Raw genomic sequence first — 25,256 nt, 5'->3', positions numbered from 1 at the left:
TTCGACAGAAATGAATGTGTTTGGAAATGCTGATGAGACCAAGTGCAGTAATTTATTTCTGGTTTTGTGCATGTGTTTATATCATTTCAGTGCATATTTTGTGAACATACACATCTGAGTAGTTTCTTGGTATTGCTAAATAGTCAGTCTCTGAGGCTGTATTAAGCCTCTTTGGATGATACACTTTTTTTGCAACCGACAATCACTTCATTCCACATATAATACAGTAGTGTTCCTCTGATTAATAATTTTAAAATGAAGATCTCTCTTCCAAACATAGACACAGGGGCATTCATACATAAACTTTTGAGAATAAGACATCCTTTGTCACTGGAGTCATGTATGAACTTGACACACTTCTTTCTCATTCTGGATACACATCTGTGGGGCATCTGTGGTAGACCAAACTATCCTGCTGATTATCATAGTTGACATTCGGAATTGATATATCTGGCCTAAGGATGAAGAAAAATGTAGTTAAAAATGAAAAATTCAATAGAATTCCCATTTGAGATGTCACACCTGTCTCATGATCTGCTCTATAAGGTGTGGAGATCATTTTACAGCATGTCATGACAGAATTGCTGCATAACAACTTGACACCAGCAGCTCTGCTGCCTCACATACTCACTGTGATGTTACAGTATCTAAGTTTTTCACCCAAACTGGCCCTTCTCTCTTCACCATGTAATTCATTTATTCAACTTTATGCAAGCTGGAAGGTTTCCCAGTGCAGCTCTGGAAAAATAATCTAATTATGGAAAATAATTTGATGTTGGTAAATAATGTAAAACAGGCAGCTTTGAACTGCCCGGGACCAGCTGGCTTCGTAATCCCATCCAAGTTCAATTACTTTCTCAGGAAACAACTTGGAAGATCCTTGCTTTCTCTGTTTTCTAACTCTATCATATAGAAAGCAAATGTTTCTGTGACATTTTTATGTGTCAGTGTTATTTTTCTCCTACTTAAGCCAAGTAATGGCTCCTTTAGAATGTTTACAGCACTGATCTTATGAGCAGTCAATGGATTATGAAACCAATTCTCCACAGTGTTTAAAAACTGAGGCAGGTCTTGAGGAGATTTTAAAGTTATGATGAAAGTTCTTGAAAACATAATTCTGTCCTAGCCTTTATATGCCCCACACACATACACATACAGAGAAGAGCATTGGGATAGTGAAGCACGTTATTGATAGAATTGAACATGTTTGATAGCATAACCAGTGTTTCCACTTCCTATTCTCAATAAACTGACCTCTGGCATGTCCTGCAAAGAAAGTTAACGTTTTACTGGAAGTTCAGACCAAAAACAGCACTGCATGAAGAAAATGATCTGCATTGATTAGTGTTTCAGATACCAGGGAGACGATACAAGACAATTCAAGAAGGGCAGTTTGAGTAACAGATTGTTGAATTTAAAGATTATCAGATGCCAAAACAGTGCACAGTGGTTTATAATAATATGAGACAGGATTTTTTACAAATCTGCAGAGTTATCACTGTAACAATCATTTTATCCTGCATTGTGACTGCCAGGTATGTGTGAGCGTGTAACACAGCACCTTGTTGGACTACATAAATGTCTGATGTTGCATTTACAATAAGAGGTAAAGGGTTGTCATAAGCAGCAAAACAAATCCAACACTGATTTACTGAGAGGCAATATGAGATAGAAAGTGAGATTAGTTCAAATGCAAAATATGGAAACAGGCACACACAAAACCAAGCAAAATTATGGGGGAAAAAACCCCAAAAATGACTGTGTACCAAAAATTGTCAATATGTTGAGTGAAATAGACAAGTGGATATGTGATTTTATGAATGGATATTAGCAGAAAAAATAATACAAGTCCAAAGCAATATTTTGTCTGCTTCTAAGGATGAATAAATAGGCTTGAAGAGAGCTCTGTGTGACCTGAACATTGTTTGAATTAATTAATCATAATTAGGAGCAAATATTCAGTGGATGTGGATGCTTTTTCAAATTTCTTCAAGGTCTTCACCATCCATAATTAGGGCACAGTGGACATACATTTTATTTTTTATTTATACAATCACCATCTCATCGAGTATGTCATTGTAAAATATTTCATTCAAAGTCCGGATTTTAAGCAGTGGTAAAATATGAGTGCAACAAGGCACACTGGATGAATCACTGTTAGGAATACTAAGAGGGTAAATTAGTGCAACTAGCCCATGCAGTAAATTTTATTCATTACTCCCAAAGGCTATGGTCCACTAGCAACCTGTTGTTTTTTAGTTTTATAGTCAGTGTGAGCACTGGTTTTGTGTAAAACATTTATTATATATCTGATAGAATTAATCATAACAGAAAGGCAACATTGTCAGAGTCTAGACATCGAATAACTCTGTGCTCTTTACAAAGGATAGCTGCGACAGCACTGTGACTGCATGGCTTTTTTTAAATGTCAGCATCATGTAGGAATGATGACTTAACATATATCCATGTTTTGATCTGATTCTCTGCTCTACAGCACCTTAGCAATTCAGCACTGGTTACCATGGTGATGTACTGTAACCTACTTAAGAGTTGAGCAAGCTTTATGAGATCAACAAGCATTTCTTCAATCCAAAGTTAGTTGGCTAACCCTCTAATTTTAATTACTGAGACAGCCTCTTAGCCAGCAGAGACAAATAAAAATGCCTATTAATCACACTCACTCACTCACTTTTAGGAGATGCAAAAAATATAACTCAATTATACTCAAATTTCTTTATTTGATGATGTACCACAAATTGATCTTGCTCCCAATAGATTTGCTTTATATTAACATGGTGCACTAATAGTGTATATGTCCTTCAGTACACAAAGCTTTACAGCACTCAATTTGTTTCCCTTTTAAATAAAAATGGAGAAAAGATAAAGGAATAACAATTGTCCTGGTCACACAGATATGTCCTCAATGATCTCAAGGCAGGAACTAAATATTATTGAGAACGCACAGAATGTATACTATATAGCTACTGTAAATGCATGCAGAGGAAAACGTTTCACCCTAATATAATCCTACTCATTCTAATGGATCTTAAAGCCAGCCAATAAACATCAACATTATATTTAAATTTATATAACATTTTGTGGTATTTTAGATTTTCCCTTAAACGTAAATACATTTCCTTTTTTTCAGTGTGTGCATTGGGTTAGTAACTTGATTTTAATGTGATTTTTGATGTTTGTTTGCAACGTGTGCAAACTTGACATCACCCGCAAAAAATGTGCAAGCTGATCTACTAACGCAGTGCACATACTGGACAGAGTTTTTCCACCTGTATTAATCATTTTGGAGTGGAATATTTTTGGCTTTACTAACAGAATTGACTTCGTCACAAATACTCTCCCAACGGTTTTTCTGGTAATATTAGTTTTTGTTATAACTCAATATATTAGTTAACCTCTTCCACTAGAACCTGATCACATTTCATTTTGCACTTGCAGCTTTCTGCTCATCCAAACTCTCCATTCAGACACACAGAACCCTCATTCAAATATTGCTGTTTCCACCCTGTTCCACCTGTTTTCATTCACGCAGTTATTCTTAGTAGATCACCCGCAAAACACACGCAAACGAAACGCGCAATCTAATCTATCTGTGCACGCAATTTAGTACCCACTATTTGGGATCTTAGTAAATCAGGACCTTAGTCTCTAATGTGTCCCGTTTCCAAGCCAATTCTCCCCAACACATATGTCCACAGATACCATGTTAGAATTTCTCACTCTAATATTTGATTATTTAAATGGTGTGAAATCTCTGCCTTTTTAAATCAGGTGAGGCTCTGTATACTGAAAACAACAACACAGGTCAATGTATACTGTCTTTTATTCATGATTGCAGTACAAGAAGACACGGAGGCAAAAAAAACTTTTCAGCTGGCAGTTAAGGAGTTGTATGATTTTTTTTTTCTTTCTTTGTTTTTCTTTTTCAGTTCCTGCTTTGGTCTTTGACTGTTTGCCCATCTTTGTCTTTTGTGTTTCTCACAGACACCAGAGGAGCTGGAAGATGACTCTGACTTTGAACAGGAGGACTATGATACTCGCAGCAGGACCAGTGTCCAGACTGAAGATGACCAGCTTATTGCTGGACAGAGTGCTCGGGTAAGAGGATGTTTGCTTCCCTGCTGTACATTCCAGTCAGGTCAGATTGGAACAGAATAAATATGTGTATTTATTAAGTTGAAGGCAGGCAAAAAGGCCAAATTCATCATATAATAAACTGTTGTTTTATTGCTTCAATAGTAGGCTGAGGTGCAAGTTGAACTGCATCACACCCCATCACCCACCCCTGTTCCCTGGCCATACTTGAATCAATTCATCCAACTAGTTCCACTTACATAGCATGAAAGTCCATTTAAATGATCCTAACAAGTGGGATTATTTTTAATAAACACTGTTCAGGGATGGCAGGTGTAAAATTGCAATCATAAACAAATAAGTAATTACCAAATTCCCTTTAGATGACAGACAAAACACAAAATACAGTATAACACTGTGCCAAGGCTTCTGTCATGATCACCAGGGTCTGAGCTTTGTTGCACATTAGCAATTTTTCACTTGGGCCCAGCTTAAAGAACATTAAGAGGGTACCAATGCTTGCTTTCCTCCAGCAACACAGAGGGTCTAGCGGTGTATTGCATGTTGAATGGATTGTGGATGGCAGGAGTGTGACTTGGCCCAATGCCTTTCCCTGTGGCACAGGCCTTTATTATACAGCCTGGGCCTCTACACAGTATACACTCACAGGGGGGTAATGCACAAAAAAGGGAAAAATAAATAAACCAGAACAGCAGCTTATTGTTGCTAAATGTATAGATCCCAAATGTGTGATGCCTTCAGACAGTAGTTAAGCTAAAACAACCAACTCAGAGCCAGGCTACTGCTAGAAGGCAGCTCCTCTGAGTGAAATGCTAAATAAACACTGCACATTAAAGTGAGACTACGTAACTTTTGTGTAACAGCCACAGGTATTATGGGATGATGGCACATTAAATCACAATGGTAGAACAAGTGTATGTATGATAGGTAAAATTAGCTAACCACCTTAGCTATTGGTCAGACCAAGTACAGCTGTAGCAGTGAAACTCTGTTTCAGCTGAATAAATACCACCCATGAAGATATATGCTTTCATGAGATACGACAATTGTCATAATAAATGCCTCTTACATTGGCATAGAAGGCTCCTTTGATTAGCACATTTGTTTGTAGAAATGTCACTCAAGTGTGGAAAACAGAGACTTTCACATAGCTTCAGGTTGTGCTTTCAGACACAACAATAAAATAAAAACAACACATTTAGCAGTGCCAGTATTATTATTAGACTACCAATATCATTATTATTTTTATTATTATTATTATTGTTATTATATTATTATTAGTAATAGTAGTAGGAGTAGTAATCATCAGAGAGGTGTGACAGAGGTACAAATGGAATGGTTAGATGCTAATAAGTGTCCTGCTAAAGCAGTGTGGTCCATGGCTAATATGACAGGCGGTTACTGATGTTACACTGTCTACTGAGAGTACAGAGGATCATAGAGGATGGAGACCTTCAGAAAGACCTTGAAGCAGCTGTCAGAGTGAGCGAATTTACATACTTTAGTGTCCAAAGTTGCTTTTATGAAACATCCCAGTAAAGACAATAAAATCAAAGGAATCTAAATTGGAAAGACGTGATGATGATGATGATGATGATATGGTGAACAGAATACAAGGTTATTTTTCACTTTTTGTGAAATACTAGTTTTTTTAGTCATTTTGGTCTCATATTTAAACTCAAAAGGGACAATTTCCTGCACAGGGATTAAGTTTAGCCCTAGACAAGACTCGTATCTCAGTGGATATTTTCACATAATCTTGTCTTGAGTCTAGCACCAGTCTTAAATCTCTCTCTGAGAAACTGGACCTAAAATCATTTACATTAAGGTATTATGCACATTTTTTAAGTCAAACAGGTGGTTTTTACTCTCCGGAGAAGGCAGGTCTGGATCACTCTTCATTTATTTTTAAAAGAGAAAATTCTAAACATTAGAAAATGTATGAATTCAATAAATTCAGTTTCATAAATGCTGCTTAAGAACAATGGAATAATGGTTCCTGCATGAGACCCAGTGTTCACTAATGATAAGAGGGGAGAAAAAAAGGGGGGGAGGGGGCAACATCACTCTCCTGTGTCCAGGTTTTGTCGATATGTCCACGCACCCTGACCACTTGCCTACAATGTTTTGTGGCTCAATATCAATGTTACACCACTTCAGTCTTTGGTCCTGACAGAGAAGAGTTATAATTCACACAACCACCATACCCCCTGTCAGTTAAACAATAAACATAAGATGTATTGGGGTTTCAAATGTAATTATGTAATTATGTAATTATGTATTTGGTATTGGTAAATCACAATGTGTGTGTATAACATATTTCCATTTTCTCCTCCCTGTATTTGGGTTAAAACGCCCCACATTGCATATTCATTATGATGGCAAACGTACTAAATGGACAGTTGATTGTTAGTAGATCAGCTTGCACATATTTTTATACATGCAAACTTTTAGTAAATCAGGCCCTTAGTTAGTCAAGATTGCAGGTTCATCTGAGATGTCATTCTTAAAAGTGCACCATTGTCAAATCAGAAATCCATCCATGAATAAAAAGAACAGCCCCAAGCTTTGGGTGACAAAAGTTGCTACAGGAAGTCTGTGGGGGTCCTAGGTGTGAAGTGCTTTGGGTTTGTTGTATGGATACACCCACAAAGGCTCCCGCAGAGTAACATTGCAGAGCCATCTGAGCTTAGATGCACCAGCGCCACCACACAAAGGAGCTTCACAGAACCAACTGTTAACTAGTTTTCTGGCGCTCAACTGTGTTTTGAGTGGGCAGTTCTTCTTGGGAACAGTTTGAAATCGCAGCATGTCCCTTTGTCATTACTTGTTATTGTAATACCATGATATAAGGTGATTTTTTGGTGATATGGCTGAATGTAATGATTCTACAACCACACTTTAATGCACACAAGCTCACATTGAATATATATCCAAAATGTACCGCTGTGTATTATCAAGCGTGATTGCTCCTATTTGTGCATTTAGTTTGCATTATTGTGTTGTACATACTATACATCTGGCAGTATGCCTCTCACACGATTAATTGATATCGCCTGTTTTTCCACTTATACACATTGTTATGCCCTGAGAGACCAAACATTTACACACGCGGAAGACAAGCACATCCATAAAAGATGTGTTTGCCACGAACCACTGGTGATCTGCCCAGGCGGCCTCAGCCTGTCGTGTCAGGATAAAGCGTGCTGTCCTCTCATGGTCATGCCAAGTGCACGCTGGCGCATTGTGTTTCTATTCAAACAGACAAGAGGAAGCGTAATCCATTTTCTCCATAGGAGCTGACACGAGCACGCTGAGGTTTACAGTCATGATCCCCCCGAAGCTCTTCCAGTGTGCAGGTATCACACTCAGGACACAGGCGTAATATCTCCCTCTCACTGTCTCTCTCTTGCTCAGTGTAGAAAGAAATCAAATCAAGTCCAGGGCAGTCCCAGGAGCCTTTGTTCCCACTGTTTTTCCTTGTATGGTGCTCCGCTTGTCACTTCTATTATACTTACATATAAAGCAAAGTTATTAGAGCAAACATGCATAATGAGAAGGCAGAAAAACTCACAGGGGAAGGAGGCCTGTACATAGTGTCTTTTTCTATTAGAACATGCAGACACAAACTCTCCTTCTATAACACACCACGGATAGTGCACAGGGATCCAAACACAACCCCCCACCCCCCCACCCCCAATCATACACACACACACATACACACACTCAAACACACACACACCTAACATCTCTTAACACAGTGATTGGATAACACTGTTGATAGGTCATCCATAAAATTGAACTCAGAGTGTCTGGGCAGTTTATTTCAAATGAAACAAATTAAAGTCATTTCAAGACGCCGCACTCGGTGAAGAAACCCGGAAAGCACTCTAATCCCTGCAGACGTAGCCGAGTTGCACAGTGTATTGGCACAGCACTCCCTCGGCTGGATTTGCCACTATGTTAAGCTCCCAAGGCCTGCTCCTTGTTGTTATCAGTAAAGTAGGGGAAGGGATTTGGGGATAAGTGAATTCTAGAGAGCATGGAAGGAGGGGGGAGGTGGTAGGGGTGCCTCACCAAGTGCCTCCCTGCTCCCCTGACGTCCCAATTGGCTGGTGTGTTTACCCCTGTGCTTCAGCTTTCTTTTGTGTTCAGAGCCGTTCTCTCGCTCTCTCCTCCTACTTGACTCTCTTTTGTCACACCATTTTCAGAGTGAATTGGAATACCAACAAAATCCCTCACTCTCTCTCCCCAACCTCCCTTGATCCGTAATTTTAGAAAAGGAATTTTCATTCCAAATTGTTGAGTTTCAAAATACTTTGTACTCCTTTTAGCTGTTTGGTAGTGCAGTTTGTCTTGGTTCGATGCAGCTCTTATGGGCAGAAACGGTGAAAAACATTTTGATTGCAGTCACAAAAATAGTACCTAAAACAACTCTGATTGTCAATTTACATTCTTCATCTGAGTCATTACAATGACATTTAGCAAAAATATAACTGTACCTCACAATAGTGTACCAGCCATTTTGACACCAGCGGCACACCATTCAGTGTAATTATAAAAATAATTGAATAATTGATGCCTCAACAGTTGGGTGCAGGAATGATAAAAGCAGCAAAGATATGCTAATGAGCACCCTTAAGTCCTGAAGTCAGAGTTCTACCTTGTGCCACAGCACACTCACCTGTGTCACTATTTATTAGGCAGCAATTACAGTACAGCATTGCCTACATTATATTTTTGGCTACATTAAACATGAGCATATAATCCGTAAACCATACCCCATGGAGCTGCTGGATACCCAGAGTAACAAGCTGGTTCCACAAGCACACTGAAGCCTTTTTCACTCATGTTCAGGAACATTTCCTGCATGGGGTCATGTGTGATCAGTATTCAGAGAAAGCTGTACCGCCAACCTCAACACAAAGTAACATTTCAGGAAAATACATGTTTTGTCACAGACCCACAGTTACTGCCTGCTGCGTGCAATGTGTGCAAACACACCTGTACTTGTCTTGTTTTAAACTGCTGATTTCTTATTGTGCAGTTTAAATACATATTAACTTGGTATTTGTTTTAAATGTGAGCAGTGTTTTCACCCCACATGCTGTTTAATGGGATTTGCTACTGCGCTGTTGTTTGTGTGTCTTGGCACATGCAGCAGTGGAAATCTACACTGGGCTTGAGGGGGCTGGTTTTGCTTATTGGTTTATGGCATTTGGCTTTTTTCAAGCTAACCGCCACGAAAGCTTTGCAACACCCGGCTCACAGAGTGATCAGTAGGCTAGAGCTCACGGACACATCTGTTGGCCTCTGATGAGAAATTTGCACCTCCATGCTTCTCTATTTCTGCCTTTAATTTCAATTTCTCTCTCCCACTGCTTATTTCTTTCGGAGAATTTCAGGAGGACAAGTCATCTGTGTTTCTTGTTTTGATTTTCCTCCCGCTGCATCTACCAGGGGACTTAAGCAAAGTAATGCACTTCCTCACTGAGCTCTCCCCGCCACACCCGCACTCACCAGCTTTGCAGTGAGAGAGGGAATAAGGAAGAGGAAAAGAAGGACAAGGACAATTATTTCATTAAGAGAATAGCAATTCTTGGAGGACAGTCAATAATAGATGAGGTTAAAAAACAATGGTGACTTTTCTTTTTTTACTGTACTCGCTTTCTCTATCTGCCTCCTGAGTCAATATAATCGACCTAATGGAAACCAGGTTACTCTTACTTCCATCCCACCTCCCTGACATAATGTTGAACAAATGCATTATTCATTCTCTGGTCTAAGAAGCGAGGTAATTATACATTTATCTCCCAAATAATACCGGTTCTTTACTGCGCCTGTGACCTTGCCAAAAGATTTATGCCATTTTGGACCTGCCCCCAAAGGCTGCTGAGAGAGCAAATGTATTCTCATAGAAGAAAAAATGAAGGCAAAAAATGGATTTGCTCTTTATGGGTATAAGATGTCAAGGGGTTTGAAAAGGTCCAGTCATTAAATGTAAAGTTTGGAACTTTATTTTGAAACGTTTCAGAAGGGCAGGGTTAGTCAGGCCCCAAACTTAATGTTCAAGTTTTGTAGGGCGGATTAAAAAAAAGGGACTGGACAGAAAAAAATAGAACAAATGGTGCTACAGCTCTCTTCTTTATATTCTTTCCTTTATATGTACGAGTTCTCTTAAATTAATCCCTTTTCTTATTCATCCTTTCCCTCATTTCCCTATCGTTCTCTCTTTATCTCCTTCACCTAAATTCTTCTCCTCTGGCATTTCCCGCATTCTGAGCCATCTTCCCAATTTATTCTGCTTAAATTTACTCCCTAATGACCTCTTCTTCCTCTAATGCTTTTGTTTCCCCTATTCATCTGTGTTGCCTGCAGGCCATCATGGCACAGCTTCCCCAGGAGGAGAAGGCCAAGATTGCTGAGCAGGTGGAGAGCTTCAGACAGGAGAAGTGCAAGCTAGATGCAGAAGTGGCCAAGTGGGATGACAACGGCAATGACATCATTGTGCTGGCCAAGCAGATGTGTATGATCATGATGGAGATGACAGACTTCACCAGGTAAAGCCCACAAGGGAAAAGTAATAAGATTTAAAGTCCCTCCACTGTTTCACTTATTGTTATTTCACTCTTGTTTGACCCTCACTGTACAGAGTGATGTATGTGCAGAGTTTGACAAAGCTTTATACCACTAATAGCACTACTGAGCAGCGTTTTTATGAGTGAGACCCCTCACATACATGAGCACAGCTGTGAACACAGCATTCAGTTGATTGACAGTTTTGTGGTAATAAAGCTTCATAAAATGTAATTATACACTAGTTAAGGCTGCTAGCAAACACTCATGTAAATAATGCACAATTTTAAAGGCTCTTTAAAAATCAGTTTTGCAAAAAGTTTTGTAAGACATGAAATGCACTGATTGTATGAGACACCGATTGTAAACAGAAATTTTTGTTTACAAGATAACTCCACAGAGCAAAGAAGTAATAGCATGAGTTTGTGGGAGCCAGTCATGGGGCAGTAGCAATTTATACAAAATGTGACAGAGACTTGAAACATTCAGCACCCATATATCATATAACCAATGTAACCAACGTAACCATGTTCTGTTCATTTTTCAATGAGGTAGAAGGGCCGAAAGCAATTTAAAAAAAAAAATTCAAATAGGTTATCAGTGTTTTTGTTGTCACAAATTATCATTCAAGTATATTTCGTAAAACATGTCTGGAGCAGATTTTTAGTTTAAACAAAAGTGACAACAAGCTGGAATCCAGAGAAGCAGTCTCATCTTTGTGATGCTCCATAGCTGTATGCTGTTTTGTTACAGGCAATGACCCAGACAACCTTTGTTTTGATCATGACTGTGGTGTTGATTCAAAGACATACTGTAACAGATACAATAATCTGTTTACATTTAGTCATGTATCTTATGTTTACTAAAAGCAAACAGCTTTGCTCTCAATCTCCCCCATCTGGCATCGGCATATCTGGTAAATCCTTCATGTCTCACTGTTATCTATCTGTTATCTGTCTCATGCATGGAGTTCTGATCCACACCACAATTATATGACATGGGACAAAATAGACTAAAGACTCCTCCCCTTTTAAATAGAATGAAACGTCAGAGCCATGAATAATTAGTCAAGAATGATTATGGCTGTGGTGCTGTGACTGCACCATTATTACTTGGCATTGACCCCAGTGACTCAGATTGGCATGAACAAACTGAGTGGAAACTTCTCTGCACTAAAAATGAGACATTATGCACAGACAAACACACTTATCTTTGCCACATTAACTTTCCCCATGTTGGCAAATTAAAATTAAAAAAAAAGAACAGAACCCATATTACAGGCTCCGCTGTTGGCTATTATTTCCTTTTCCTGTTTTATTTTTTCCTTTTGTAACTGCTCTGAATAGACTCCCGTTTTGCTCTTTAAACCTTGTATTGCCTTAACTTCAAAGCATATCTGTATGGTACATCATTAGGGACAAAGGTATACTGTATTTGTTACATCCATTATTTGGTAAATCATTTGGTGTTGGTCAATTGTAATGTATTGTATTCCTCCTGCCAGCAACATCAAATTAGCTGCTGTATGTGTGTGTGTGAAACAGGGGTGAGATCAGTCTTTAAAAGGGAAGCTCTGCATGTCTTCTGCCTCTGCATCTCCACCCACATTCCTTTTTTTTTTCTTCTTCTCTCACGCCTTGAATTTTCCCAGAGGCAAAGGCCCCCTGAAGAACTCGTCAGATGTGATTAACGCAGCTAAGAAGATTGCAGAGGCTGGTTCCAGGATGGACCATCTGGCCCGTGCTGTCGCAGATCAGGTAGCTTTGCAACTCAATTTGTGTCTGTCACTGTCATTTTTAACATTATACTTTCCATCAGTTTGAAACTGTCTCCGACTTTGTCATCGTAGCTGGTGGCGGAGCAAATTCTGAGTTAGACTAAGTGGGCATGGCCATTGGAAATCTTTAATGTGGGCATTGACGAGCCCAGCTGGAGGGGTGGGCTGTATTGCTGCAAGACTTTGTCTCCCAATGGGGCCAACACTGAGAGAGCAAGACAGCAGAACCAAGTTGTGTCTCTAATATAATTAGTTCTCAACCGAGGTGTTGCATTCATTATCAGATGAGTACCTCTCTAAAACACGCTGACAGACCTTTTTCAATATCTAATCAATCAGTGCTGTGCTGACGGTAGATGGGAGTGCAAAGAAATAGCAGTATGTGTGTGTACAGCAAATGGAGTGGGAGTTATTTCAGAATGCTAGTAGCACTGCAAGTAATGCATAATGTTCTTCTTCATTTCATCTGTCTCTAATAAGCAGTGAAAATAAACTTTGGCACAAGACTAGCTGATTTATTAAGGCAGCCTGTTGTCATTGTAATTGCAACTGCTGTTAGCCAGAAAACCCTTGGAATAATTATGGTTGGTTTCAGTATCAGACACTGGGCTTCCTCCCTATGCTGAACAAATATTGGAGCCTGCATCAAAATTTCATGCAACCAACATAAGGCCTGTACACATGTTCATCAAAAAAGTTGCTCTACCTTCAGGATCATGTGTTGACTTTAAATAATTGCTGCACTTTTTTGCAAGATTGAAACCCCTTGAGAGGCACCATCTCATTTTCAAGCGAGTCCTCAAAAGTTATTTTGTGAATAAAGATATTGAGGAAAAAATGTCTTACTGTCAATACTGAAGACTAGAAGGCACAGAGTGAATCATCCTTTAAAACAGTCTGCAAAATCCTTAGAATGATATATTTAACCTGCTATAAACACAACAGTCACTCTATTACCTGATAGAGTTGATACAGTGAATATGTCAGTAAACATTTACTCATTCAGCAGACACAGAGTGCTTTAGCATTTAATTAAACTAGTGTGTCTGGCCACCTGATGAACATACTGGTCGTCCAGTATTCACTCTTCTTTCGGCTCTGTTTTGGTCTTCACCAACTCCTGAGGGAAATATCTGGCACTTTGCTCCACCATGTTCCAAGGATTATAGCAGCTTTAATCAAAGATAATAGACATGTTCAATCTCTGTCTGGATCCTTCAAAATACAGGTAATCACTGGGATAGCTATAAGTGCCAGAGAGTTTGTTGTCCATTGTTCATTTTTCGTTGTTGTTTAAGGCAATCTGGATATAGAGCAGGTAATAAAAAAACTTGTTGTCTTGCTAATGCTAACATGCTTTTCAGATGTCATGCTAACGACAAATAAAAATAAATTAAAAACTCAATAAATAAACTGAACTTGGGAAAAGCTTTCATCAGTATTTCCTGTGAAAGCATTTTATTCTCATTAGAATTATTCATTTAGGAGGCAAGCTTCTCTTCGGGGTAGTGTGCATTCCTGAGAGGTTGCATAAAGTGCACTTAAAGGATGCACTATACCAGTATTCAAGTATGATTTTCACCATCCACTGTGCTTTCTCATTATTCGCTACTTGCCTTTTGGCGGCAATATGAAATTTCACAACATTATGCTGTGTGTATCACCAAGTCTTCTGCTGTGAGCACTGTGCTGAATTCCTGTCACTTTGGGTGGCCTCAGAGTACGCTGAGCTTTCAACTGACCAGAAGGCATCTTTAGTCAAAGCTGGCACAGTTCTCCTCATGTCACACTATCCTGCTCTCCAGAGCATATTGCAGTACTGCATACTACAGAACAAAGTTTCAGGCTATGAATGCATAAACTCTGTCTGTTATGCAGTAATTACTACACACAGAGATGGAAAAACAAAACCAGAGTTAAAATCTGTATGAGCCATATATGTAAACATTTCTGCATGTTTCCATGTAAGTACATTTGTTTCAGAAAGCAGTCTCAGCTCAGTCTGCGTCACGGCTTATGTGTCTTGTTATGAGCAGGATCTGGGACAAAAAGGACAATGTAAGCAAGAACTTGTGTTTGTGTACTTGGCATGTAGGTTGCAGAGGGATGATCAGTGTTCAACAGGGTTTTGGTGGGAGTGAATCTGTCACATGGCAAATCACTGGCAGAGCCTGTGTCTGAATCAACAGTTGCTGTAATGAAAAGAGCAGGTGGCTTGCCATTTTTAATTCTCACTTAAATGGTTCCTGGATCTGTGTTTACTGAATATTCAAAGCCTTCTGTTACACTTCCAGAGACATCAGAACTGTATTGAGGAAATAAAGAGGGTCATGAAGGCCTTTTTATTCCAACATGTATTTATCATAAAAGTGTTTTTATATGAGTTATTTGTAGCATCTGTTTGACATTCCATTCACTAAATGGAATGAGTTATTAAAAGTTAAAACAGCAAAATCATGCTTTTATCAACCACCTTAATGGAACTACAAAACAAATAACATAACCTTGATTATCTGTCTCTATTCTTGATGAAGACTACAAGTATTTTGCATTCACACATTATTGTGGGTAACCTGTGCTTGTCAGGAACACTGTGGCTTGACATTAAGAATAAAGGATGCTCTGCTGCTCTCAGACAGGTCCCTTAAGTAGCAAACCTTGTCACCATAACTCCGCATCAGCCCTATTGATGAACACGTGTGAAGCAGAAGGCAATTCTGCGTGGAAGGTTGGGAGGACGGCAAGCTCTTTCATAGTCATTTAAGCACAGCACTTGACGTAGAAAATCCCCTCGAGGCACCTCACCCCATTTCACTCCAGCAATGCCTTTTTTCTACTCTATTTCTCCCACTCCATTTTCCCCACTCCACTTCATTCTTTAAGTATGGCTCCTACAGACACAGTGTACCTTTTGTGAGACATACATTGATTGTTCATTATTATGTCTCTCAGGCATGTAACAGTATGCATCATTTTGTTTGATGTGTTGGTTCCTCTGCAGCTCTGAAATTCTGCAGCGCCATTTGGTTTAAAATTAACCTGTGTTGTAGCTGTTGCTGTCTTTACATTAATTTGTTGTTACTGTACAGCAATGAAAAATATGTTTATATTAATAATAGCTAAACATGGAGCCACGGGAAATAAACATTAAATCCAGTGATACTCTGTATTTGTGTTATATATGGTTTTCTTTTTTAAGGTTCTATTTTCTAAAACAGCTAACCCCTGTAGTTTTACCAAGCTGTACTTAAACAGGAGTAAACAGTGTATCGGTTGGGAACTAGCTGTATTTATTGATAGTGTCATCAATCGATTTTGGTTTGTATCTTTTCATTTAACAGCATTTTGACAGCAGGATTAATATAGAGTATCATCAGCCTAATTCTATAACTCTTGATTTCCTCTCCTGGATTCATTTCTCATCCTCCAGGACGTTTCTTTTGCATTGCATTCATGTTCATGTTGAACATTGGTTAATGTTGCACAACTTAAATAAGCACAAGAGTGTCATATTACAGTTTATAAATGCCACATCCAAGTTTGAAGCTAAGTATTCATTCTATGATGTACTCCAGGTTTCACTTTAGTTGTCACAGCGGAAGCCTCTGTCGCGTTGAGTCCTAAACAACAAGCGCAAAGCTCCTGTCGCCTCTACTGACAGCAGTGAAACCAAGTGTGTCTGATGTGTAATTAAAAGGCTTTTCTGGAAAGACAAAAGCTACAGTTTAAGAGTCAGTATAATCTAGCTTCTACAAATGAATGCTGTTCCTGAGTGAAAATCTTGTATCTTGTCAGCTTTTCTCTTTGTTTTAGTTTGACCAACACATAAAGTGTTCTTTTATTATCAGGAGGTTTTCAAAGTTTTTTTCAGTTTTTTCTTATTTATTTTTTTAATCAATTTTCCCAAAATATGTCAGTCTCACCTTTTGCCTTAATTTTGATCACCTAATACTGACATGTCTGTTTATGCATTTTTTTAATATTTGCTCCATGCTAATTGAACAGGACAGCCCTGATATTTTGCACATCAGTTAAGCCAATGATTATTATTAAACGCAGTAAGAAAAGAAAGAAAGAAAAAATATATTTATGTGTGTGTATTTTCCAGATATGTCTTTTTATAGCTGTCTCTAAAAATCCTTCAAATTGGGCAACATGAAAAGTAAAAAAAAACAACAACACCCAGCTCACACACCAAATCATGATCATAAACTGTGAGGAGAAGTTACAAGCTGACAATGTTTTGTCTTAAGGAGTCACAGGTCAAAAAGGATGGGACACGTATGCTGGCGACATCGCTCACCTGCCAAGTCTTAGCCATGTCAAACACCCCCATTTTACTTGGACTTTGCCACCATTACAAATTATTTTTTTTATGCCTTTGAAATCTGTCATGAGAACTGAAAGCCTTTATTGCAGAGCTATAATGGGAAAACCAAGTAACTAAGATTGCTCTGTTTTTCTAATGGTGATGTTTCCAATGTGGAACTTTGAAGTATATAATGGTGGAGTGCACATAAGGTACTCACTCAACTATAATGAGGGGTTTCAGGATGTACTAGAACACAGCAGTGCTCAGTCTTTGACGGAGATGCCAGAAACAGGATGAGCAAATAGAAAGATTACCAGCCTTCTCAAACAGAAACTGGCAGGTGACAGCTTAACATCACTGTAGTGACCCAGTCAGCTAGAAGGTGTGTAACACGCTTTAGTTGAACCCGTCATTGTGCTTTCATTTCATTGAAAAAAAAAAACATTATTGTCTTTGTCTGCTATTGTATCTGTAATAGAGCAGATATAAGAATAGTATAGAAAAGTACAATGATGTGAAGTTGAAAATAAAAAATCAGGTAAAAAATGACTCTCTTTTGTACAGTCAGAGTAATTTAGGAATAGTTAGTTTCAGCCTGTTTAGAAATGCAGCATTAGTGTGACTCATGTTTTGACAGACCCCCCCCTAGATAGTGTGTTGCCCTCATCTCAGCACCAGAGTTCACATCATCTTCCTACCTGGATTATCCTTCGGGAGCATGTTTCATTACTTTTTAGGCCAATTATGTGATAAAACAACCAAACAAAGGGAGCTTTAACTACTTGTCTTGAATAAAACTAAAAAAGAAATATTCCCAAAATGTTGAGAGAATTGCTGAGGTAATGAAGAATTTCAGAGAGGTCGAGAAAAGTCAGACAGTGAACCACACAGTGTTTCCTCAGTAGTCTGTAATGAATGCTGTTTCGCTGTGATGGACAGAGGGGGGAGAGAAGGGGGGAGCATCAATGGGCCTGGTAAAGTAATGGGCCGTAGTGTTTATTTACATCAACAGGGAATCAGTGAAAGAAATGGACTATTAGTCAAGTGTACAATAGGGAACAAATGTGTCATGTCTACATCAAACTTGCCTGGGGCAGAAGTGTGTGTATGTGCCAGCAGTGTGAAGTGCAGTTAGCAACGATGCTATCCAGGACTGGCGGTGCAGTGATAATGCCCAAGGAGATGCTTCCCTCTGCCTCACTGGCTGCTCTATGAGCTAGCAGCTCCACATCCGTCTGCATGCAGCGACACTAACTGAGAGGAAGCCGGTGCTGGTGGCAGCCCTGCTTTTATTAACTGTTAACTGAAAATCCTTCCCTGATAGTGGCTATAAGTATAGATGTTTAACCATTCTTTGACATGTTCTTTCAAATATTAGTAAGTGAAAAAACAAACAATTCACCAGATAACAGGAAGATCATACTGGATTTTTGTGACCATCAGTGAAGGGCACTTGTGGCCAGTCGATATTTGTCTTAGCATGAGAGGCCTCCCCTCAGAGAGAAGGAAAAAGGATGGGCAGCTAGTAGAGCTGCAAGTCCTGGAGGGGGTATATTCATAACACAGCTCGATGTTTAACTTGCCATCCCCCTCTACCCGAGCCCACAAGACAAGGAAATGAGCTGTGCATTTCCCCACACTGTGCTGTTGAATGTCCTAGTTAAGACCGTTTAATATTAATGGCCAGAAGAAAGGTGTTGCTACAAAATGATGCTCACAGTGTTTAAGCAGCTGATGCAGTGTTCTTAACCCACTGGGAGCTTAGTGGGCCATAGCTGACACCTGGAAGGCTTCCAGATGGAATAATAGGGGCAAACTGTGTGATAGAAGGAGACCAGAGGAAGCTGTCCTCGTATTCCCTCTTGGTCGATTTGCTGCACTGTACGTTCAGTTTGGCTGTTGAAGTAGCATAAAGAACAGCAGGACCAGTTCACAACTTTTGGTCGCTAGAACAAAACAAAAAAAAGAGGGACACATACAGTGAGTGGCTGCAATGGAAGTCTTTATGTATTTCAAAGTATTGTGTCCATTCATGGTTGATTGATCTGTTTTCGTATTTTGCAACACACTGTGACAAATTTGTTTTATGTGAAATGAATGAGTCTGACACCCTGCAGTGTAACTCAACTTTCCTTTGAAAGTCATACCTGCTGCAAACCACAACTGAAATAAATTGTCAAACAACATATTTCTCGCTCTGTGCAAAGAAGTGTAATTAGCAATGGAAAATGCTGGAACCCCACTGACTTTGTTGGGATTGTTTTTGATTTTATGCTTTACAAATGCCCCAACATAGAGACCATTACACCATTCTCTACCAATCGAATCTAATTGAAATTTCACATCTCCGACCTATATAGAAAAAAACATTGCACTCTTTAAAACCAGTTTATGATTTTGTATTGAACACCTTTATTCTGTCTGAAAGCCCTTCCATCAGTTAACCTACTGTTGGCTTTTGGTTCCATACAGCTGATCTAGTGTCAACATAAAACACAGCATGGATATCATATACCCAACATTTAAATCAAGCTGTTCATCAAACTGAGAAAAATATAACATGAAATGAGATGTCACTGTGCTACTTTGCATTTTGGCAAATGGCAAGTGTGAAACAAACAAATTGGACAATGAAATCATGCAAATGGGTAGTTAGACATATGCCACATGTGTGTCAGACCACATTTAGTGAAGCCAACATGAGACCACCCTTGCAATAGCAGATACTGCAAAGTAACCTCAGTCTTTGCCATGTTCTACAGAAATGTTATGGGCATGATCATCATCATTTTATAGGCTATCACAGAATTTGAATATTGTGATACTCAAAACAGGTGGCAGCAAAATTGCAGGCATTAAAAGAACAGTATGTCGAACCACATTTGGCTGCCTTATAAAAACCAGTGGCCATTTAATATATGACTATTATTTATTGGTCTGTGTCATTTTCTTTTTTTAATTCAGTGCCCTGATTCAGCGTGCAAGAAGGATCTTCTGGCCTACCTGCAGAGAATTGCCCTGTATTGTCATCAGCTCAACATCTGCAGCAAGGTGAAAGCTGAGGTTCAGAATCTGGGTGGAGAGCTCATCGTGTCTGGGGTAAGTCCGTCCGTACAGAACAGCACATGACCAGCTCGATACCAATGATGTGTTAGATGGGCTTTTAGGCTTGAATTACTAGACATGACCAATATTTTATGCTCTGAACTGTGGGTGGGCAAACCTTTTAGTTCAAGGTCATAATGAAGCTTGGAGGACCAGATGAAAGGTCATGCAGATTGAGACTGATGCAATTATTTCAGACCGATTACCATCTAATATTACCAGAAAGATGCACCGCAGGCTTTTTTCCATTTGTATTTTTCATGCCTCATGAACCCTATTATTACTGCTCAAACTGAAATCAGTTAATTATCCCATATTGCTTACATTTGACATTTCTGCTTTTCAGCATTGGTTTTGTCCAGTGAATAGACAATGTATGTTGCAGAATGTGAAGAAATCAACAACCAACAATGTGAAATAAACCTAAATTAGTTCAAACCTTTCCTGAAATCAAATACTGTTGCCATGCAACATAATCATGTGATAGATATTTTTAGAATTTTTTTTCATTAATTATCTGTTAATTCTTCTGCTTAATGCTTTCACTTTTAATGAAAAAATCTTAATTAATTTGACCCTCTAAGAATAACAAATATATCTGCAAAGCTGACAGATGATTATATGAAAGAATTGAATCTCTTTATAAATCTAATACATACTCTAGTTCTAAGGGAAAAATTACTCAATACAACTGCAGACAGAAGTAGATGTCAGGTGGCTTTCCTTTTTAAATTCATTAATTAATTCTGTATTGTTGATGTAATTATGAGCTAACTGTGATTACCTCTAAAAAGCGGTCATTCAATAAACCCCTTGTATCTCCCTTTACTGAGGTATCTATGTACATGTATTGGTTTTATTAAGTGATATACCAATCCTATGTCTACTGGAGTAAATTCACAGCCATTATTAACCTTACTAAACTGATAAGGTATCAGGTCTTCAGTGACATCAGTGAAGTGAACTTATATTTGCTGTTTACAGCATATGGTACCCTATATTTTTAAATAAGGAAAAGCTCCCCAAAACAAACCTTTTCACAGGAAAACAATGGAAAATAACTGTTGTAGTTATTTGTATCATTGCTTTCTTATAAAACAATATCATTTTGATTTGAACAACCTTTAAAATAATGTCAGTAGGTGCTGGCAATTCTTCCAATCAGTTGTATTAAATGGTGTGCACGGATTTTAAAATAAAAAGCTCTAGAAAAAAAGGCACTATGATACTCTGTAATGGTTGATATCCTGAATTTAGCTATCAGCTATATTAAATATTATAAAAGAGAAATAATACATTCCTACTGTTTTGTCTGTGAAAGGTGTCCTTATGAACTGCCTTAGTATGATTTGTTCTAATAATTATGTTCAGATTTTCCGTTTTTTCCTTTTAAGTTTCTTTGCATCATGTGTCGTTACAATTCTTGATAATTTCCTAGGACTCCATGTGAGATATGCAAGCCCTGCTGAGTTTTTAACCTTTTCATTGTGGCCAGCTGGAGTCCACACTCATTAAATCTAAGCATTTGACTCGCCTCAGCGTGAGGTAGAAGGGGGCCCACTGGCCACCGACCCTTAAATGTCAGCCAAACAAACAGACGGAGACAGAGGTATACCTGACCCCTGCCTCTGCTAATTAAGAACTACGCAAATAAGATGTCATGCAGTGAGAGCCACGTTTTTGTCCTGCCTTATTGTCAGTTGCAGCAAAGACCTCCTAGGTACTGTATGTAGATAATATGTCCTAATGTGTCTGTCGAGTGCAAAAAAGTCAACAAACTTTTTTTTTCTTCATGGAAACTTATTTTGACTTGACTCTCTTTCTCCTCCATCTCTCCTTGCCCTCTTGCAGCTGGATAGTGCCACCTCCCTAATCCAAGCAGCCAAAAACCTAATGAACGCAGTGGTGCTGACTGTAAAGGCATCTTATGTAGCCTCCACCAAATACCAGAAGGTGTATGGAACAGCAGCCGTCAACTCACCTGTGGTGTCTTGGCGTATGAAGGCCCCTGAGAAGAAACCTCTGGTAAAAAGGGAGAAACCCGAGGAGTGCCAGACACGTGTGCGACGAGGCTCCCAGAAGAAACACATCTCTCCTGTCCAGGCCCTCAGTGAATTCAAGGCCATGGACTCATTCTAAAAAGGAAAAAAAAGAAGAAAAAAAAAATCACGCTTACCCAAGAAAAACAACAAAACATGATGGTGACAAGTTGAAGTCCCTTTTTTTATTGTGTTAACCCACCTCTGTTTGCCCTGTGTGTGCTTGGTGACACCTCAGGAGGACTACAGTACGTATTAAACTGCCACACAACGGCTCCTGTGAAGACTGTGGGCCTCGAGGTTCACAGGCAGCCAGCACACACCCAACACTATTTATCGATCTTATTCTAGCTTAATATGTGAGAGCCAAAATGTGACACAAATACAACTACTTTTGAAAATATGAGAGTAAAAAAAAAAAAAAAAAGAAAAAAAAAACATATCAGAGGAAGAGGAAGAGTGGCATTTAAAAAAAAAATTGTGGCAGTTGATATTCTAGCTATATCATTAACGTGCTACTGACTGGCTGCTTGTATACTCATTTAAGCTGTCTGAATGGAAATCCTGAATGGTTCAGTAGAGGAGTTACTCTATAGGGAATATATCAATGTTGGTATGCTCCCTCTTGATATTTTTTTTTTATTTGAATGTTAACCTGTAGTGCTAGGAATAACTTATGTTTAAGATACCTGGAAGTGTCGGCATCCAAGTAGTTTCCTTGTTCCTGATGATTATAATAATAATCCATACTGTGTTTTTTTCCAAAGCACACTTATGGTCTATTGTATTGCCTTTTTAAATTCAATTTATTTAATGATTATGTCACTAACTATGATGACCTTGATTGGAAATTGTGTAGCGTATAAATATAGACAGAGAGGTTTGACTAGTTGTGGTTTGCTCAGAGAATAGAATCCCTGCATACAATACCTTTATATTCACCCTTCTCTAATAAATCCCTCAACTTGACCTTCAACGTTTCACGTGTGTTTCTTACTGTCTAATTTGCAGCACTCTGGAGCAATGGCGGACTTGGACAATAATTCAGACTACGAATTTGACTCCATTTCAGGCCACCCTTTTCACGCACATCACTGTTTCCATTTGACCAATGGCTATTTTATTCTATGCTCGAGACTTCTTTATTTGGATCCCTTATAACTGTCACTATCCTCCTGGGGTCTACACAAAGGTGAAATTACTTTACTACCATAGGCTACATAGCCTTCTATGGTATAAGTAGGCTACATTAATAGCCTATATTACAGTGTTGGCCAATTTTTTTTTTTAACGTATGAACATGTCACTTATTTTGCAGTATTTAGCTGCGGCAAGGGGTTTTAGTTTTCTCCACCTCTCCCTCTCTGCTACACCTTACCTTTTTTTCTGACCTTCCATTTCTTGAGACTTACATGTAAACACACAGCTGCAGATGTAAGGCGGCAGAGCTATACTATCCTTGATTGCTATGCGCTGTGCTGTGATGACGTTGGTTGCCAAAAAAGTGGATTTGATTGGTGCGTCAACTCATTCTTGCTTGCTATATTTTGATTGTCCAAGTCAGGCCAGAACAATTACAGTATCAGGTAACTGGTAATTTAATTATTGTAGCAGTGATTCTGCTTATCAATCTTACATATCTGATTTAATCATTACAGATTGTAAAATGTGGCCCACAGATAAAAAGATGCCAGAAGAGAAAAAAATCAATTATGGTATACTACAAGCTTACAAGAATTAAAGTATTCATCAAAGGTCACAGTCCAAGTCCTATTACTGTACTTCACTTTGATTCGAGGTAATTAGTCTTAGGTCAGCACTTTTAATGCTATCATTTGTGATAGTTTACCTTGTCTTCCACATGGTCTACCACAGTTGTCAAACACATGAAACACAGGTAACAGAAAACTTACAGCATATGATTAATTTTAGCCACGCTAGCAGCACAGCGCATGGTCATATTAGTCACTTTGATCCAGACTGAAATATCTCAACAACTATATGATTAATTGCCATGAGATTTTCTACACACATTCATGGTTCCCAGTGGATGAATCCTGCTGACTTTGGTGATCCCCCCAAATTTTCCTTTCGTGCACACTAGCAGGTCAGATGTACTTGGACAGACATTCATGGCACCCAGATGATGAATCAGTTACTTTGGTGATCCCTGACTTTTCTTCAAGAGTAGAGTAATATGTCCAGTGACTCAAGATGTGTTGATGTTAGCGTTTAGTGTGGCTGTAGATTTAAAGTCTTATTATTTTCCCGAGAATAAAGTTTGCCTGGTAGACTATCATTGGTTTCATGCTATCTCAAAGTTAACTGCTGACTATATGTCCAGGTATGTAGGCTAGTATTGACCACTGAAGTCCCTGTCAATCTCTCATAAGCCTACTGAGTTGTTCAGGGGGAAAAAAGGAGAGATGGACAGAGGGGAGCAGCAGTTGGATAGCTTGAACTCAACAGAGGCCTGAAACATTGCCAGTCAGCATGGCAAGAAACCCTCAGAGTGTAAAAGTTTGAGCTCTCTAAAGGCACAGAAAGATCTTTGTGGATAGTAAAAATGTGAAGTTTATATAGCTTGTCTGAGACCACTGAGACCTGGCTGCAACCTCACTTCATGCCAAGTGATTCTGGTGAATTAGTTGATTTTAAAAGACAGCACAGCGCATTCCTTTTCGAAAGTGGCTCTATCAAACCCTTACAGGCATCCTTCCACACCCTGCCATTAAAACACAGAGAGCAAATCAATTGATTGCTCAACATGACCTTGATCTCTCATGAATCAAATCAAAAGCATTGACAATTATAATTGTCCCAATAATGTCTCACGGGACAGTGGTTCAGATAATTCAGTGGTTTACTCACTGATAATGAATAAGGCTCTTTATGTATCCACATTGTACCGCTAATGGCTATTAAACACAACATGCATCAGGCATCCGTGCATCACCAAAGTACCTTGTGTTTAGGAAACAGTGCCACGGGGGAGAAGTTGTAACGCAGCCCAGTTAATGGAGGGATTAATTCCTGGCTGTTGTGCTGTCTAACTAAAATAATCCCTGTGTGTATCCATCTCTACCATCCAACTAAAATGTAACATGGTGGCTGAAGAAAAAAAAATACCAGAACAAATAACAAGATCCTGTTCTCTTTGGAAATAAAAATAAAAAATAAATAATGGTGGTGACAGAAATGCTACTGCAGTAGCTCAGATATTAGTACTTTGATTTGAGAGATGTCTACATGGGATGTGCTGTATTAAAAGGATTAAAACAGCGTCTAATCTAGTTAAACAAACCTCCCGTAGACAAACTGCTGTATAAAAATA

At 38.8% G+C, this 25,256-nt stretch overlaps 1 protein-coding gene across 1 annotated transcript in view; it reads left to right on the top strand.

Annotated features, from left to right (window-relative positions):
• The window catches only part of ctnna2 (catenin (cadherin-associated protein), alpha 2), a 327,549-nt gene extending 305,039 nt beyond the window's left edge, over window positions 1-22,510 (top strand). The window contains exons 14-18 of the mRNA XM_053331022.1: window positions 4,003-4,116; window positions 10,492-10,673; window positions 12,341-12,446; window positions 19,743-19,877; window positions 21,735-22,510. Coding sequence (XP_053186997.1) covers window positions 4,003-4,116; window positions 10,492-10,673; window positions 12,341-12,446; window positions 19,743-19,877; window positions 21,735-22,022 — 825 coding nt within the window. The 3' untranslated portion in view covers window positions 22,023-22,510. The remainder of the gene's footprint in view (window positions 1-4,002; window positions 4,117-10,491; window positions 10,674-12,340; window positions 12,447-19,742; window positions 19,878-21,734) is intronic.
• Window positions 22,511-25,256: the final 2,746 nt, after the last annotated feature.

The sequence above is a fragment of the Scomber japonicus genome, chromosome 2, assembly GCF_027409825.1.
Source record: "Scomber japonicus isolate fScoJap1 chromosome 2, fScoJap1.pri, whole genome shotgun sequence".
In the NCBI taxonomy this organism is placed as follows: domain Eukaryota; kingdom Metazoa; phylum Chordata; class Actinopteri; order Scombriformes; family Scombridae; genus Scomber; species Scomber japonicus.
Note: the sequence above shows the minus strand (reverse complement) of the source record. Positions and strands in the feature narration are given on the sequence as shown.